This window comes from Seriola aureovittata, chromosome 5 (assembly GCF_021018895.1).
Source record: "Seriola aureovittata isolate HTS-2021-v1 ecotype China chromosome 5, ASM2101889v1, whole genome shotgun sequence".
NCBI lineage: Eukaryota > Metazoa > Chordata > Actinopteri > Carangiformes > Carangidae > Seriola > Seriola aureovittata.
Window position 1 is genome coordinate 14,309,411 of NC_079368.1, and position 13,859 is coordinate 14,323,269.

The 13,859-nt window shown below is 41.1% G+C and overlaps 1 protein-coding gene across 2 annotated transcripts; it reads left to right on the forward strand.

Annotated features, from left to right (window-relative positions):
- The first annotated feature begins 2,041 nt into the window (after window positions 1–2,041).
- si:dkey-98f17.5 (uncharacterized protein LOC569123 homolog) lies at window positions 2,042–13,779 on the forward strand. Of its 2 annotated transcripts, XM_056377246.1 has the most exons (13): window positions 2,042–2,187; window positions 3,536–3,647; window positions 5,265–5,358; window positions 6,129–6,183; window positions 9,286–9,426; window positions 9,519–9,679; window positions 9,779–9,877; window positions 10,466–10,611; window positions 10,770–10,941; window positions 11,092–11,204; window positions 11,832–11,919; window positions 12,222–12,282; window positions 12,385–13,779. In XM_056377246.1, exons 1-12 carry the CDS (start codon window positions 2,076–2,078, stop codon window positions 12,273–12,275), a joined length of 1,347 nt encoding a protein of 448 aa, XP_056233221.1. In that variant the 5' UTR covers window positions 2,042–2,075; the 3' UTR covers window positions 12,276–12,282; window positions 12,385–13,779. The 2 variants fall into 2 exon arrangements, with proteins under 2 accessions (XP_056233221.1, XP_056233220.1); XM_056377245.1 differs by having other exon boundaries at window positions 12,222–13,779.
- The last annotated feature ends 80 nt before the right edge of the window (window positions 13,780–13,859 follow it).

A 13,859-nucleotide genomic window follows, 5' to 3' on the forward strand; every position in this document is an offset into this window, starting at 1 on the left:
GTATTAGAAAAATGTATACATAGCTTGTTTTAAGTTCTCTGAAAACAATTTATTTTCAATTCAGCAGAAAATGTAAAAGGAAATCAAAATTCATTCATAACTATATAAAACATTATTGTAAAAAAATGCATTTTTCTATTTACCATGGTCTTATAAGATTATTCAGTCACATTAATGGTTGTGACGAGGGTTGAAAAACTTTCTTGCCTTAAGCTGCTGCCAACATCACTACATAACTACAATGATGCTTTTAAGGACACACTGTTAAGCACGCTCATTTGAGCATTAAATTGACCCCAGCCGGTTATTTTCTTAATAATGAAGCTACAGTTCTGTTTTAGTTTTGTGAGCAGCAGACATGGGATAGTGAGTAAGTTATCTGTACACATATCCTGGAGCTGCTGCACAGCCAGCAGATAAAACAAACACTCATGTGACAATAGTTGTTGAATCTCTGGGAACACCATGTAAAATACAGTTGGAGGCACTAAATCCAAATAAAATACAGGATTTAATATCAAAAATAAAAATGATGATCTTACAAATGAAATTACAAGTCTGTAAACGTAGTCTACGGAGGGTGCACCTGAGGAGAGAGTTGAATTCTTGGCACTACAACATAGATTGTAGGTTACATACAATTCTTTTTTTATTACACTTGACACTACATTTATATGAGAGCCATCGTTGGTTATTTTACAGATATATTAAATAAAATATGTACACTTGTTATACTGAACATTAAACAACCTATCAGGAAATAAATTTAACTCCTCCTTGACAATCTACAACATTAAAACATGACATTAAACATTAAGTTAATGCATCAATATAATAATACAATAATACAATAATGTAGCACCATTCTGCTGAACTTTTGTTTATGACACTTTAAGCACATTTACTTCTGTAATGTTCTGTCCTTCTATTCAGGTGAGACTTGGATGGAATAGGTTTATATTGTGGTATTTTACTGAAGCATATGAACTAAGAACTCTGTACTGTGTGAACGCAGCCTGAACCTGGCTAACATTTACTTTAGGCTTAGTTTCAAGGCAGGTACGAGGGTCGAGTATAGGTCTAAGTCCTGCATTGACAACTTGAGTAAAGGAACAAAAGTATCATCATCAAAATGTGTCGTACTGAAGATAAAAGTATTGTTTCTGCAGAGTGGATCATTTCAGAATGATATGCATTATATTATGATATTACAGTTATTGATCCATTGATGTGTACATCACTTTAATGTTGCCACTGGTAAATTACTTGGCTTGTGAATTTCCAAGCAGGGATCAGTAATGTCTTAGCCTAACCTATAATAACACATCATAATCTATTTGTTGATTATAATGTTATATTGTTAATATGAATCCCCCAAATCACTAGTGTAGCTCCACTGGAGCAGGTGGGGTTAAGGACCTTGCTCAAGGGCACCACAGTGGGTTGAATATGTGCTGCTCATTGATCAGATGTTACATTAAATCCCACCATTTACTTTCCACCATTGCTCCACTATATTCCAGATAAAAACCAGTGAGGGGACGAGTTTCAGAGGAAACGTGTATTTTCTTTAAAAAAGAAAAAACAAGTGCATTTTTTTTCCAGATGAAAAAATGCACTTTCTGCTCCACTTCATTGATCTTTAGTTACTAGTTACTTTGAACATTGGGATTCAAGAAAATATAAAATTTTTGCTAAAGGCCTATAGCTCCTTTTTTTTTTTTTTAAACTACATTAAAATGCTGCTTACATACTAATGTGTTAATCCAGTGATATGTAAGATATTTAATGATATAAACCTGACAGAGGTCACTCTGCTCAATGATGAGAGCCTACTTATATTATATTATAGAATATTTTGCTGCTGATATTTTTTACTTGAGTAGCAGAATGAATTCAGGCACATTTTTGACATGGTGGTACTTTTACTTGAGTAGGAATCTGAATACCAACCAATCAGCCATTGGCCGCAGGGGGGCGCTTCATCCGCACATGAGAGTCTTTGTGCAACCGTGAAACTCTTCCCCCGGGTGGTTTAGGAAACAGCAGAGAGACGTCTGGTGGCTGGGTGCATAATGTCGTCCAGAAAGCCCCGGTCTGTGGCAAACCCCCTGGAGTCTGCGATCACCACACCCAGTGAGAGGATACTGAAAGAATGCCACAGTTTGTATGTCGACAACGAAAACGGTAAATAATCAGTAACCCGGGTTTATACTGAGTCAATGTTGCAGCCTTGTTAGGAGCATGAAGCAGATACAAACACACATAGTTGTGATGTTATGTAACTTAGTGCTTAGTGGGACTCGGCCTGAAGTTTGCAGTGAACTCAACAGTGAAATGCTGCTGGTATTCATATGTAAAGTAGGAGGTGCTGAGCAGCAGCTGTCTGTCAGTGTCAAACACATGACATTGGACACTGGTGTGGCTCCTCGGCTGCGCCGAGCTCAGCGCCTGTATCTGGACCTGTCCACACCCGTGCCTCACACATGACGCTAACATTGAACCAGACAGATGTTTTTCTTGCTTTTATGGTCCTGCTTTTCTCTCTCTCTGTCCTCAACAATAATTCTGTTGTACTGTGCGCGGTGCATGGACGGATTATGAGATAATGAGCCCCTGAAGTAAAATCCAAAGCCCCTGCGTCCCGACGTAGGCGCAAGGACACAGGACTGAGAGCTGCGGTCGTTGTTTGTTTCTTTTTTGTTGTTGTCATTTTATATCTCTGTGTTGTCATTTGGAGTCTATTTGTAGTTCTGAGTATTTTGTAGTCGCTTTAAGTCTGTTTGTAGTTGTTTTGCATCTCCTTATAGACATTTTGAATATTCTGTAGTCTTTTTGAGTCTCTTTGTTGGAGTTTTGAGTCCTCCTGTTGGTTTGCATCTCTCTGTTGGCACTTTGCATGTCTTTGTAGTCATTTTGAGTTTCTATGTAGTCAATTTGCAGCTTTCTGTAGTTGTTTGATTGACTTTCCGAAAAGAAATGTCATCAGGCAGACAGAGGCTCCTTACCCCCTGGACCTGTGCTTCAGCAGTCCCTCCATGATATTGTGTAGTTCACTTGATCACTATGTGTGTGCAGACTTTGCTCTTAATGCACTTTGAGGAGGAGCCTTACCATGTGTCCTGTCGTGGTTATTACAGTATGTTGGTTAACTCTAGTCAACAGATAAGAGAGAAACAGGCCTGTCAACAACAGATTGTTCTGAATCCCCTAGAAAATAATGACTAATGTTAAACAGACAAACCCACGTTACTATTAGAAACTTTATTCATCATACATATTCAATTCTGCGCTTTCCTGTAGACAAACCGGCTCTGCACTGACTAGAAAACCCTTCAGGTTCCCAGAACTACTAATTGGAATTAATTCACTGGAAATATATCAGAGCTACACTGTCTCCATTTTCATAAAGTGTTACCTTTACGTCTTTTTTATTACATTTTAGGACCAGATGAATGTGTTACATTGTGATGATGTCACTTACTGTAAATTGCTACATGCTCTGCTTACTGCATGTGTACATGTGTGTTTTCAGGCCTGGTGAAGATCGCCAGCAGCCTCGGAGTCCGGCTCCTGCCTCCCAGAAAGAAAATCATTGTGATGATAATGGGTAACCACTCTGCAGGGAAGAGCTCCTTCATTAACTGGTAATACATCTTATTTTTAACGGGATCCGCGCTACCACTCAGCTGCCTGACCTTCACATGCTCTGCTCCATGTGTGAAGGAGAGTTCGGTGACAGGAGGAGTGGCTTGTCATTGTAGGCATCTAGCTTGCTAATTCACTCAGACAACATACAAACTAGTATATAGCTGCTTCATCAACGACAAGGCTTGTTATTTTTTTTCTTAGGCTTTTTACTCCTGCTGCTGAAAATAAAAATAATAACAAAGCTGAATAAGAACTCAGATTGTTATTCTGATTTCATGTTGTAAAAGCCAGCCTACGCACCAGACCAGAACCTCTCAGTAGACCACTGTGCCTCACATCTTTTTTTGGTTTTGTTCTCTGAAATAACTTGAAAATGGTGCAGCTCTCAGCTCTCTGAACAGGGCCAAGCCCCCAGTGTTTCAAGATCCTAACAATGCCTCTGGACAGGAGTATGATCTTCACACATGACTTTTAGTGCTTTGTGGTTTGAACACAGTTCATCTTTGTTCCTACTAATTGATAACAACACTGCCCAATGGCTTAATACAACATAGAAATATGGGGAAATTGTTAAATCACACAACCCTATTATTTTGTTTTAAGGGTGGAAATTGTGTCTGTTATAGTTGAAATGTTACCCTCAGCATTCATTTCCTCTACCTCAATGAGGAGCACGGATGTCAATCAACAGTCACTGACGTCACATATTTAGAGCTGGGGGAGAGCTAACGGGGTCCACACGTGTTTTTAGCATGAAGGTGTGCAGGCTGTGTGAGCGGTGAGTGTATAAATGTTTGTTTTATCTGGCTGTCTGTATATTTTAAATAGGTTTTTACAGTGTGCTGTGGGATTTGTTGCTCCTGAGGCGTTAATTCAGGAAACACAGGTTCACAAACTGGAGTGTGCTGAAATGACTAAACAGCTAATTGATTAGTTGATGGACAGAAAATTCATTGACTGAGGAGCAGCAGTGGGATTAAGTCACAAGCAAGTCTCAAGTTACTGTGGTGAGAATCAAGTTAAGTCGAGTCTGATTATTATTATTACCTGCACTAAGGAGGTAATGTTTTCACGTGTCTGTTTGTTTGTTAGCATAAGGTACTGAATTGATTTGCAATCACCTCGGTGGAGGGATGGGTGATACAGGCCGGGGAAGGACCTATTTCATTTTGGTGCAGATCCGGTTAAAGGGGCAGATCCAGGGGTTTTCCTTCATGTGTAGAATTGTTTGGCCTTGGCGGAGGTGTGATCCCTACTGCGTGCCACTCTTATTACTATTACAATACATCTCTATTAGGAACTTTCATTGTGTTGCTCTCCATGATGGCTGGTTTGCGGGCACTAGGATTTCCCAATCATGTGTCAAAAACAAAATGTAACTCAACTAAAAAAAATTATCTTGAAATATGAAAATGTATAATAAAAATTCAGCATTTTTTCAGTGTTTTTTCACTATTTTCCGACATTTAAAACTAAACTATTTAATGATAAGCTGCAAAAATAATCAACAGATAAACCGATGATGGAAATAATTGTTAGCTGGCTTATAAAGGCAATATTAAAGAAAAAAAATAAGTTTTTGATGCATTTGATGCCTACTGCTGTCATTTTAGGTACGTTGAAGAGCACATACAGACAACAGGCGTTGCCATTGAAACGCAGGGGTTTAAATTCATCACAAGTGGCCGCAAAAGAGAATCACTGACGGTAAGAAGAGCATGAAAACAGCCAACATTTCCAGCACCGTCACATCAGTGTGTATGAGATCTGATGTGAAGAAGCATCAACTAACACTTGAACTGTGAACATAGATAGCTACCTCCTACAGCCAGCTTTGAGTTGCATGCTCCACTTTACTGCTTTTTAAACAAATCTTATCCGTGTGTGTAAACTCACGGTATTTCATATTCAGGCAGCAGCTCTCAGGTTTGTGGATGAGGGATGTTTTGAATTTTTTAACTTCAGTAATGGGAAGTGAAGCTGCAGCCAGTCATAAAGGTTGATGAAGCGATACGTTCCATGTCAGGGTGTATGGAAGGCACTCCCTCAGTCAGTGGTGATTTCTCATTCTGTATGCTGCTCCAGTGAGGGGTTTTGTTGTAGACACACACACACACACACACACACACACACACGCACACACACACACACACACAAATACAGAGAGAGCATATAAACAGACTCGGGAGACACCTGTCTCTCTGTCTTCTCTCATCCTTCCCCTTTGCCTCTGGTGTGGTGAAGGTGATGAAGAAGAATATTATATTTGCAGTGCAGGACTGCAGAGTGGAAGGATTATCTCGTATGTACAGGAAGAGCTTAAAGCGGGCGTACTGAGCTGCAGCACAAGACGGAGTGCGAAGTACTGAGAAGAGAGAGGACTCTGTTTTAGAGGATTGGGAGCTCAGGGAAAGCGGCAGATTAATATTTGTCTCATCAAGTTCTTTCTCACATTGTCTTTTTTTCCTTTCTCACAGGGGAATGCTACGCTACATCTCTACCCGCACTTTCGACCACTCCTTGAGTTCAAAGGTAAGACTTTTTTCGTCTTGTTTGAGCATCAGAAACTCATAATGGGTTTCTGAAAAGTGCACTACTTAACACGATTTGCCGTGGTTGTACTTAACATGCAGTAATATTGCTGCTAAGAGAAAAGCCAGGCCTCTCTACTCTGTACTTATCCTGTGTCTGATGTGGCGTGCGCATGCAGATTTCGCACAGCTCCTAATGTGATCACACACGCATCACACAACAGGAACATTTCTAAAGCTCTCGCATAATAGAACAGTGTAGTGCATGTTTTATGTATTCCTCGTGAGGATAATCACTAAATCTAGTGGCTTCGCATCTTCCTCCCTTTGATATTGAAACCCCTTTTATTACAACGATAAAATCAGCTCTGCAGTCTTAGTGCACAACACGGTCTCATTAACTTGTCTACAGACTCGGATGAATGCGAGCACCTCTGTGGTGTTTGCGCAAAAAAAAAATGCATATGGTTGTGGATTCTGCTGATATTTTTCTTCTGTTGGCATCATGATGGAAACACATCAACACATCAACACATCATCTCTCTTTGCACCCTGCAAAGAGAGAGTGTAAAGTGTTATGGAGCAGCAGGGAGATGCAGCTTTAGTCCACCAGCACTACAGGAATAGTGAACAGGAGATGAATGCAATCGTGAGCTGCAGACAGAGATCGGTTCTTTGAGGTTTAAGATAGTGCTCTCCTGTGTGGCCCGTGAATATTTCCCTCTGGAGGCTGCTCATGTACGTTACAGACGCAGTTTGAAAGTTTAAAAGTTGAACGTTTTTCTAGTTTAGATAAAACAAACTCCATTTAAAACTCTTATGTCATCCACAACATCAAGAGAAATCCTGGCTGTTGAATACTGTGTGTTGCTCAGGAGCGGTATCCATGGGTTATTTATGTGTTTCTCGCTATCACAGGTCAGGCCTGTCTTTTGTCAGTTTTAGATGCTTCACCTTGATGATTCAACACTGAGTCATAGCATCGACGTATCAAGTTTTTGTTATAAATCGGACCAGACTCCCGTTTGCCTCTCACGTTTGAGCTATTTGTTTCTACTCTCACAAGAAAGAGGATGAAAAAAAAAGAGGTGTGTTTAGTGGCATATTGTTTTAAGAGAATTGGTCTCAGCTCTCTGTGCAGTGGTCTGGAGCCTGTGGATGTTGAGGTGGTCGTGCAGAAAGTCTGGGTGTGCCTGCTGTCTGAGTGGGAGCATCCGTATGGAGGGGTGAGGGTGAGGGAGGGTGGAGGTGGGGGTGGGGGTGGGGGTGGGCAGTAATGTATGTGTGTGGTGTGCTTTGACAGTGAGTGTACAGAGAGCGAGGGTTCACTGGGTGCGGACCGGAGCGCTCACGGTATGGCGTGTGAGTCACACGCCCCATCGACAGCAGTGCAGTGGAGTCAGGAGGAGCTGCTGAGAAATGTCACAGCCATTAGAGACGGCACAGCCCAGACTCCAGCAGCAACAGCTCCACTCTGCAGGCCTGAGCCTCGCAACACCAACGATCTGCTGCTGAAATACAAGCAGGCTTTTTATTTGAACTTCATCGCCGCCTCTGGAAATACACTATATCAGGCATTTGTTTACCTGTCACAGCGACTGTGGATGACTCATCAGAACAGCACCATATATCCTTATGTGGGAGCAGCTATTTATCATACAGTTTGGTCTTCTTTGGGATATGCACGGAGATACTTTGTTATATTGTTTTAGACTTGCATACAGGATATTCTACTGTCTTTTTGTCGTTATCTTGTCAACCTGTTGTGAAGAGTTTCTGTTGTGACTGCGTGCAAAGATTTTCGGCTGTTCTTTACCCATTTTCGTCTAGTTTGACCTGTTTAGTCAAATGGGTTCTTTTTAAGTTTTGGTCGATGCAGCATTATTGCAGCCTTTGCCCTTTTCCTTGTGCACAGAATCTCCAGTGTAGCCTTCTCAGTTACAGTCACTTGAGGAACTTAGCACCCATCGGCGAGTATCACTCCTGTTTCCTTTTCACCTTTCAGGAGACTCGAAGGACTTTCTTCAGCTAGAGTGGATGAATAGATCTGTATCAAGGCTGTTTGATTCATTTATTGTTTAATGGACTTGCATAATTGCCTTTTTTTTTATCGTATTAGTAATGCAAAGATGCATGAATGTGTATGTTCTGTACAATCCTGACTAACCGAAGTATAGAGCAGCAGCTTTCTAGAGGTCTAACATGAAACTACTTGATATATATAATTTTTTTCTATGAAAGTCTCAGCTACCTTTTGCGTAACAGGGATGTCTCAATATTGCTAGACAATGGCAATACACTTTTAAGATGATGTGATAGGTGGCAGATGTATTGATACTGTGGTCATGCTGATGTAAGAGAAACATAAGGGAATGCTAATAAGGGAATCCTTGTGCTGCTCGCTGCAGCACAAGGATGTGATTTGTGCTGGCTGTTAACACCTGCCTCTTCCTATGAAACAGCCTCAGTGTCATCCTAGGCCTCTCTGTGTGTGTCTGTGTGTGTGTGTGTGTGTAGAGGGAGGATGGGGTGGTGGGTGGGGTTTATTTAGTCAAGAGTGGGGGATATGTCTCAATAGTGATCTATATGCTGTGGTGGAGTCTCATAACCTCTCAGTGCGTTGCCTCACAGTCGTTCTTCACTGGCTAGCTTTATGTCCCACGCCCCGCGCTAAAGCTGCCAGTTGAAGAGCTGTTGTGTGTAACCATGACAACAGATCTCTCCGCAGAGGGGACGGCAACAAAACTGAGATGTAACAAATGTTTTCATGTCATTAAAGTTTAATGTGTGAGGCTTTGGTGGCTGACGGTGCTTCACACAACTAGAATTTACTAAGTTTTGTTTTCATGCACGTTCACAGCTAACATACATGTCTTTATCAGGAGCATGTTTGCAAATGCACAATCCCTACAAAGCTGAAAGCCACTAGCCTCCCTCAGGTCTCCAAGTATTGACTGTACTGTGGCTTCCAGTAGCACATAATAATAAAGTCATTAGAGGTGAAAGCATCCTAGAGGGACTCAACTCTTTATTTAGCATCTTTGTTACTTTGGATTTATCCTGGAGGCGGCTCCTGTACACACACAGCTTCTGTATATTCCAGGGCTTATGGACTACCTGTCCGCTGAGATCTCCACCTCCAAACAGAAGAAGTTCAGCCTGGTGACATTTGTGGACACTCCGGGTTTGGTGGACGGGGACATGATCTACCCTTTCGACGTCAACAGCGCCATCACCTGGTTGGGTATGTCATGACAACTGCTAGTTGTCTTTCCAGTGCCGATAGACAATAGCTGTTGTGTTTTCTCTAATGGATGTTTTGTTTTTTCCGTGCAGGAGAACAGGCCGACTTGATATTTGTCTTCTTCGACCCGATGGGCCAGGCGCTGTGCAAACGCACGCTCAACATCGTGGAGAATCTGAGTGAGAAATGCGGAGACAAGCTGTTGTTCTACCTCAGCAAGGCGGATGAAGCTGGGAAGGAAACAGACAGACAGGTAAGTTCACTTGATTTATACATATTTACGTGTTTTGATTGATTTGACTCCAAGAAAGTCAAGTTGGAAATCACCTTTTTTCTTTTTTTCTTGCGGCAGAGGGTGATGATGCAGATAGTCCAGGAACTGTGTCGCCGTCCAGGTCTCAACAAATGTGGTTTTGAGATGCCGACAATATACATCCCCAACCCACAGAGGGTAAATAAACTGTGTTCTCCTGTACTGGTTATTTTCCAGCATGTCGTTTTTACAGCTATTTTCCCACCTTGCAGGGGCGTTGTAGAGCTGTTTTCCTCAGATCTCAGGTGTTGGGTCTGGATTTAAAGCTCTCTGCAATCCTTGGGCAGCCATTGATTATCCTTGAATGTAAATTATCCGCTCCTTGTTTCCTGGTGGCTCTTGATGGCTGGGAACAGAGTGATTAATTTTGCAATATGATGACTGAGAGAGTTATCCACTCTGGGGAGGGGGCAGGGGTTGTAAACCATGGCCTTTGCTCAGCCACCTTTGACAACGGCAGCCCCAGTCCTGAGTTATTGCTGCACCATCTTGTGATCTACAACCCCAAAGCTGTACTCGGCACGGTAGATTTGTGCATCCCTCCCGACCTCCAATTTATTATTGCTGAGCAAGTGGATCGTCTAAGTACTTAGTGCACATGGCTGTCAGTCAAAATACCCTCAGGATTTTTCGTGGAAGTTTTTCAGTCCTTTTTTATAGAGGTGCACGATATGTTTGTACGTTGATTCCAAAACTGATGCACTTATGAGCCTTTGTCTTGTCCAGCCGAGCAGGTGTGTGAACCAGATTGATGGAGTTTGTCAGACCATCGAGAAGACCATCAGCCAGGCCGTTCAGAAGACTTTGGATCAGCTGGAGAAAGACTGTGACCTCATTTGTTCCACCATCAGCAGCAAACTAGAGCAGGACAGGTTTGACCTCTCGACCCACATGATACTGTGTTTGAATGATTGCTGAAGTTAATTTACCCTCATGAGTAAATACACCTTATTGTGTGTATGGAGGAGATAATAATCATTATACGCTGCAGTAAATATTAAAACTAGATTTCCTCTGTGTGCACATGCAGGGCTGACGCTGCTTATAAAAAAACGGTCCGTCTTCACTCCTTCTTGTGTGGCGCTTTGGGCGTTTTCCTTCCTGGCCTCTTCATCCTCAGTTTCATTGTGAACACTTTCGCCAAAGAGCAGCTGGTTGAGCTGTTGGGTGAAGGCCCGACTCGGACCCTCACTCTGTTCTCGGTAAGTCCAAGTGAGATTTTGACGGCTTTGAAGAGAGTGACAGCTGACAGGACAAATAACACTACAACGTAATATAAATATGTTCAATATTTTTTACTTGCCAGCTGTGTGCCTGCTTGTCTGACTGTGTATTCAACGTGTGTCTCACAGGGAGGAGTTATGTATTTATGGGAGTGGATACCAGAAGACGGACAAGTAGTGTTTGTGATATTTTTTGGCGCTTTTTGCTACCTGTTGCTTTTCCTAGCAAAGTATTTTGCAGGGTAAGTGTTTACAATACACACATGTACACACATAAAGAGCTGAACATTTCATCGACTAATCACTTGTTTGATTTTTTTCCAAAAAAGAAAAAAAAGTGCCAAAAATGTATTGGTTTCTCTAGTGTGATTATTTTCTGCCTTTTGAGTTTCATACCTGTGTAAGATGAATATCTTTGGGGTTTTGAACAGATGATTGGACAAAACACGACATGAAAATGTGTCATCTTCAGGTTTAAGAAGTTCTGATGGACATTTTTCTGTATTTTCAAATGTTTTCTTGAAAAAAAAGATTAATCAAGAAAATATTCAGCAATTAATCAATAATGAAAATAATTGTTGCAGCCTACAGATGTGCACATGCCCACCTGTGGGAACCAGGTTACTTAAAATTAATAACCTTAATCCTCCTTAGCCCTTAAATGTCTAAATAAAGTTAAGAAGGGTTTGTGTGCAGATGCAGATAAAACATGCTCTCTCTCTCTCTCACTCACTCACTCACTCACTCACTCACTCACTCACACGCACACACACAGACACACACACACACACACAAACACACACACAGAGAGAGAAGAAGTGATTGTTGAAATTCTGATCGACCATTGTTGTGATCTTCTTCATTCTCAGCCAAGGGAATAAGACTCTGACGAAGAAAGAGAAGAGGATGATGGCAGAGTACAGTGATTATATCCAGGATATTGTCAAAAACAAGAAGGTTAGATTCTTATTATTTTTATTCGTTCAGATAGGACAAACATTAAAGCTGCATTAAAGGATATTTTATATGATCAAGGGGTCAAATAACTAAGTGTAATACAGAAAGTGCCCTTAATGGCGACGCAGTCAGCTCAACTCTACAGTGCTCTTAGAGCATCTCTCAGTTCATCGATTTATATTTAAGACCCCCAACTTTAATGGTAACTGCTTAGTCCTTAACACCGCAGTGATATGTGTTCATCTCTTTCTGCTGTATCAGAATCTCAGTGTAAATCTCATACTGTTCATTTTGCTCCACAGGGTAAATTGTATGAATGGTACCTCCAGCAGTGTGCAGCTGAGTATGACCTCTGACCCCAGGGTAAGCTGAAGACAGGTTACACATGTTTGTTGACGTGTTGGGTCAAGGTTTTGTTGATAAGCTTCTCATCAAAGCGTCATTTGGTGTTTTTATTGGAATCAGCGGGACAGATGATCATCCACCAAATTAATCAGGACTTTTAGTTTTCTCAGTCGTGTAACCTCTGATGCAGCCAGGATCTCCGCCATCATTATCATCTCAAGAGCTGACTAAAAATTACAAAGTGCCTTTGTCGTTGAGTTTGGGAGAAACTGTGATTGTAGTTGTTTGATAAAAGCTAATTTCATAATGTGAACAGATTTTTACATTGTTGTGTTACATAAATGATGCTAGAAGGAAGTGAAGTGTTTACAAATGGACTTTTTCTTGATTTCTCCACGAGTAACTTGCAGCCGTTTTTACCAACAAACACGTTTCTACGAATGTCCTCTCTGAAGTCTGTTCTCATTGTTCTCATGTTGTCCACACTGCACCGTCCTCAAGTCTGTCCTCTTGTCTTGATAAATGACTGTCAGCAATAACTACAGTAACACTTGGGCATTATAGTCGGAAATTTATCAATCAATAAGACTAATGACTGCAAGCTTTCTCCTGCCTCCAAAGAGTCTGTCCTACATTTAGACAGTTTTGCTGTGTGATCTGTGAAGCCACCGTTGTCATGTGAGTGTATTTACATAGAGTCAAGACTGGTGATTTTAAGCACCACAATAGTGCAGTAAAACTGGTGAGTGTAAGTCTGTCACTGCACTGATGTGTATCTCCTAGCTGTGTTAATGAACGCTGAACCCCTCATGCTGTCTGTGGATCCACTGAACTCGTGTTACAACAACAAACACCATGTAATGCCTTCACTCCGATGTTTGTAGATATATTTATTAGGTGTTTTTAAGGTGCTTTTTTCAAGGGATGTGCCAGTGCGATACGCCAGATCCGTATCAGGGCTGACTGATTCTGACCTGACCTTTTTTGAAGTGGGTTGGGTATCAGAAACGCCCTGCCTGATCTACACTTACTATGTCAGTCTCATTATAGTATTCAGTGTTTCCATTATCATTGAGTTATGGTCACCCACTGGCTTTCAAATTTGGTCCAAAAAAAGAGCACTTGGATCAGTAAGCTGTTTCGGTAGGGGAACGTGAGTTTAGGTAATTGTATCTGAAGAGGAAAAGGTGCATCCCTACTTTTTACCCCCCAAAATTTTGAAAATCATGTGCAGGGTGCTTGCAATATTATTGTAAACACTGTCAGTTTGTATTGTGTGTGTCCTCATTAGAGAAATCCTGTTTTTATGAGATATTTCATTTATAAATGTGTGAAATTTGTGTGTGAATTTATCAATTGTCATTTTTCCAAAAAGGATTTTCATTGTCTGAAACCTGGATCCCACTGACTTGTTTAGAGTTTTTTTTTTGTTTTTTTAAGCTAACAAGACTCAAAGAATGAAATGCAAACTATGCTCTGTCACTTCCTTGGAAATTATTAAATATTTTCTACTTAGTTTTACTCTTGTAACTCTTTTCTGTTTTCCTGGTTAATGAATGCACACGCACACAACAGATGAAGTAACATGGAGATTG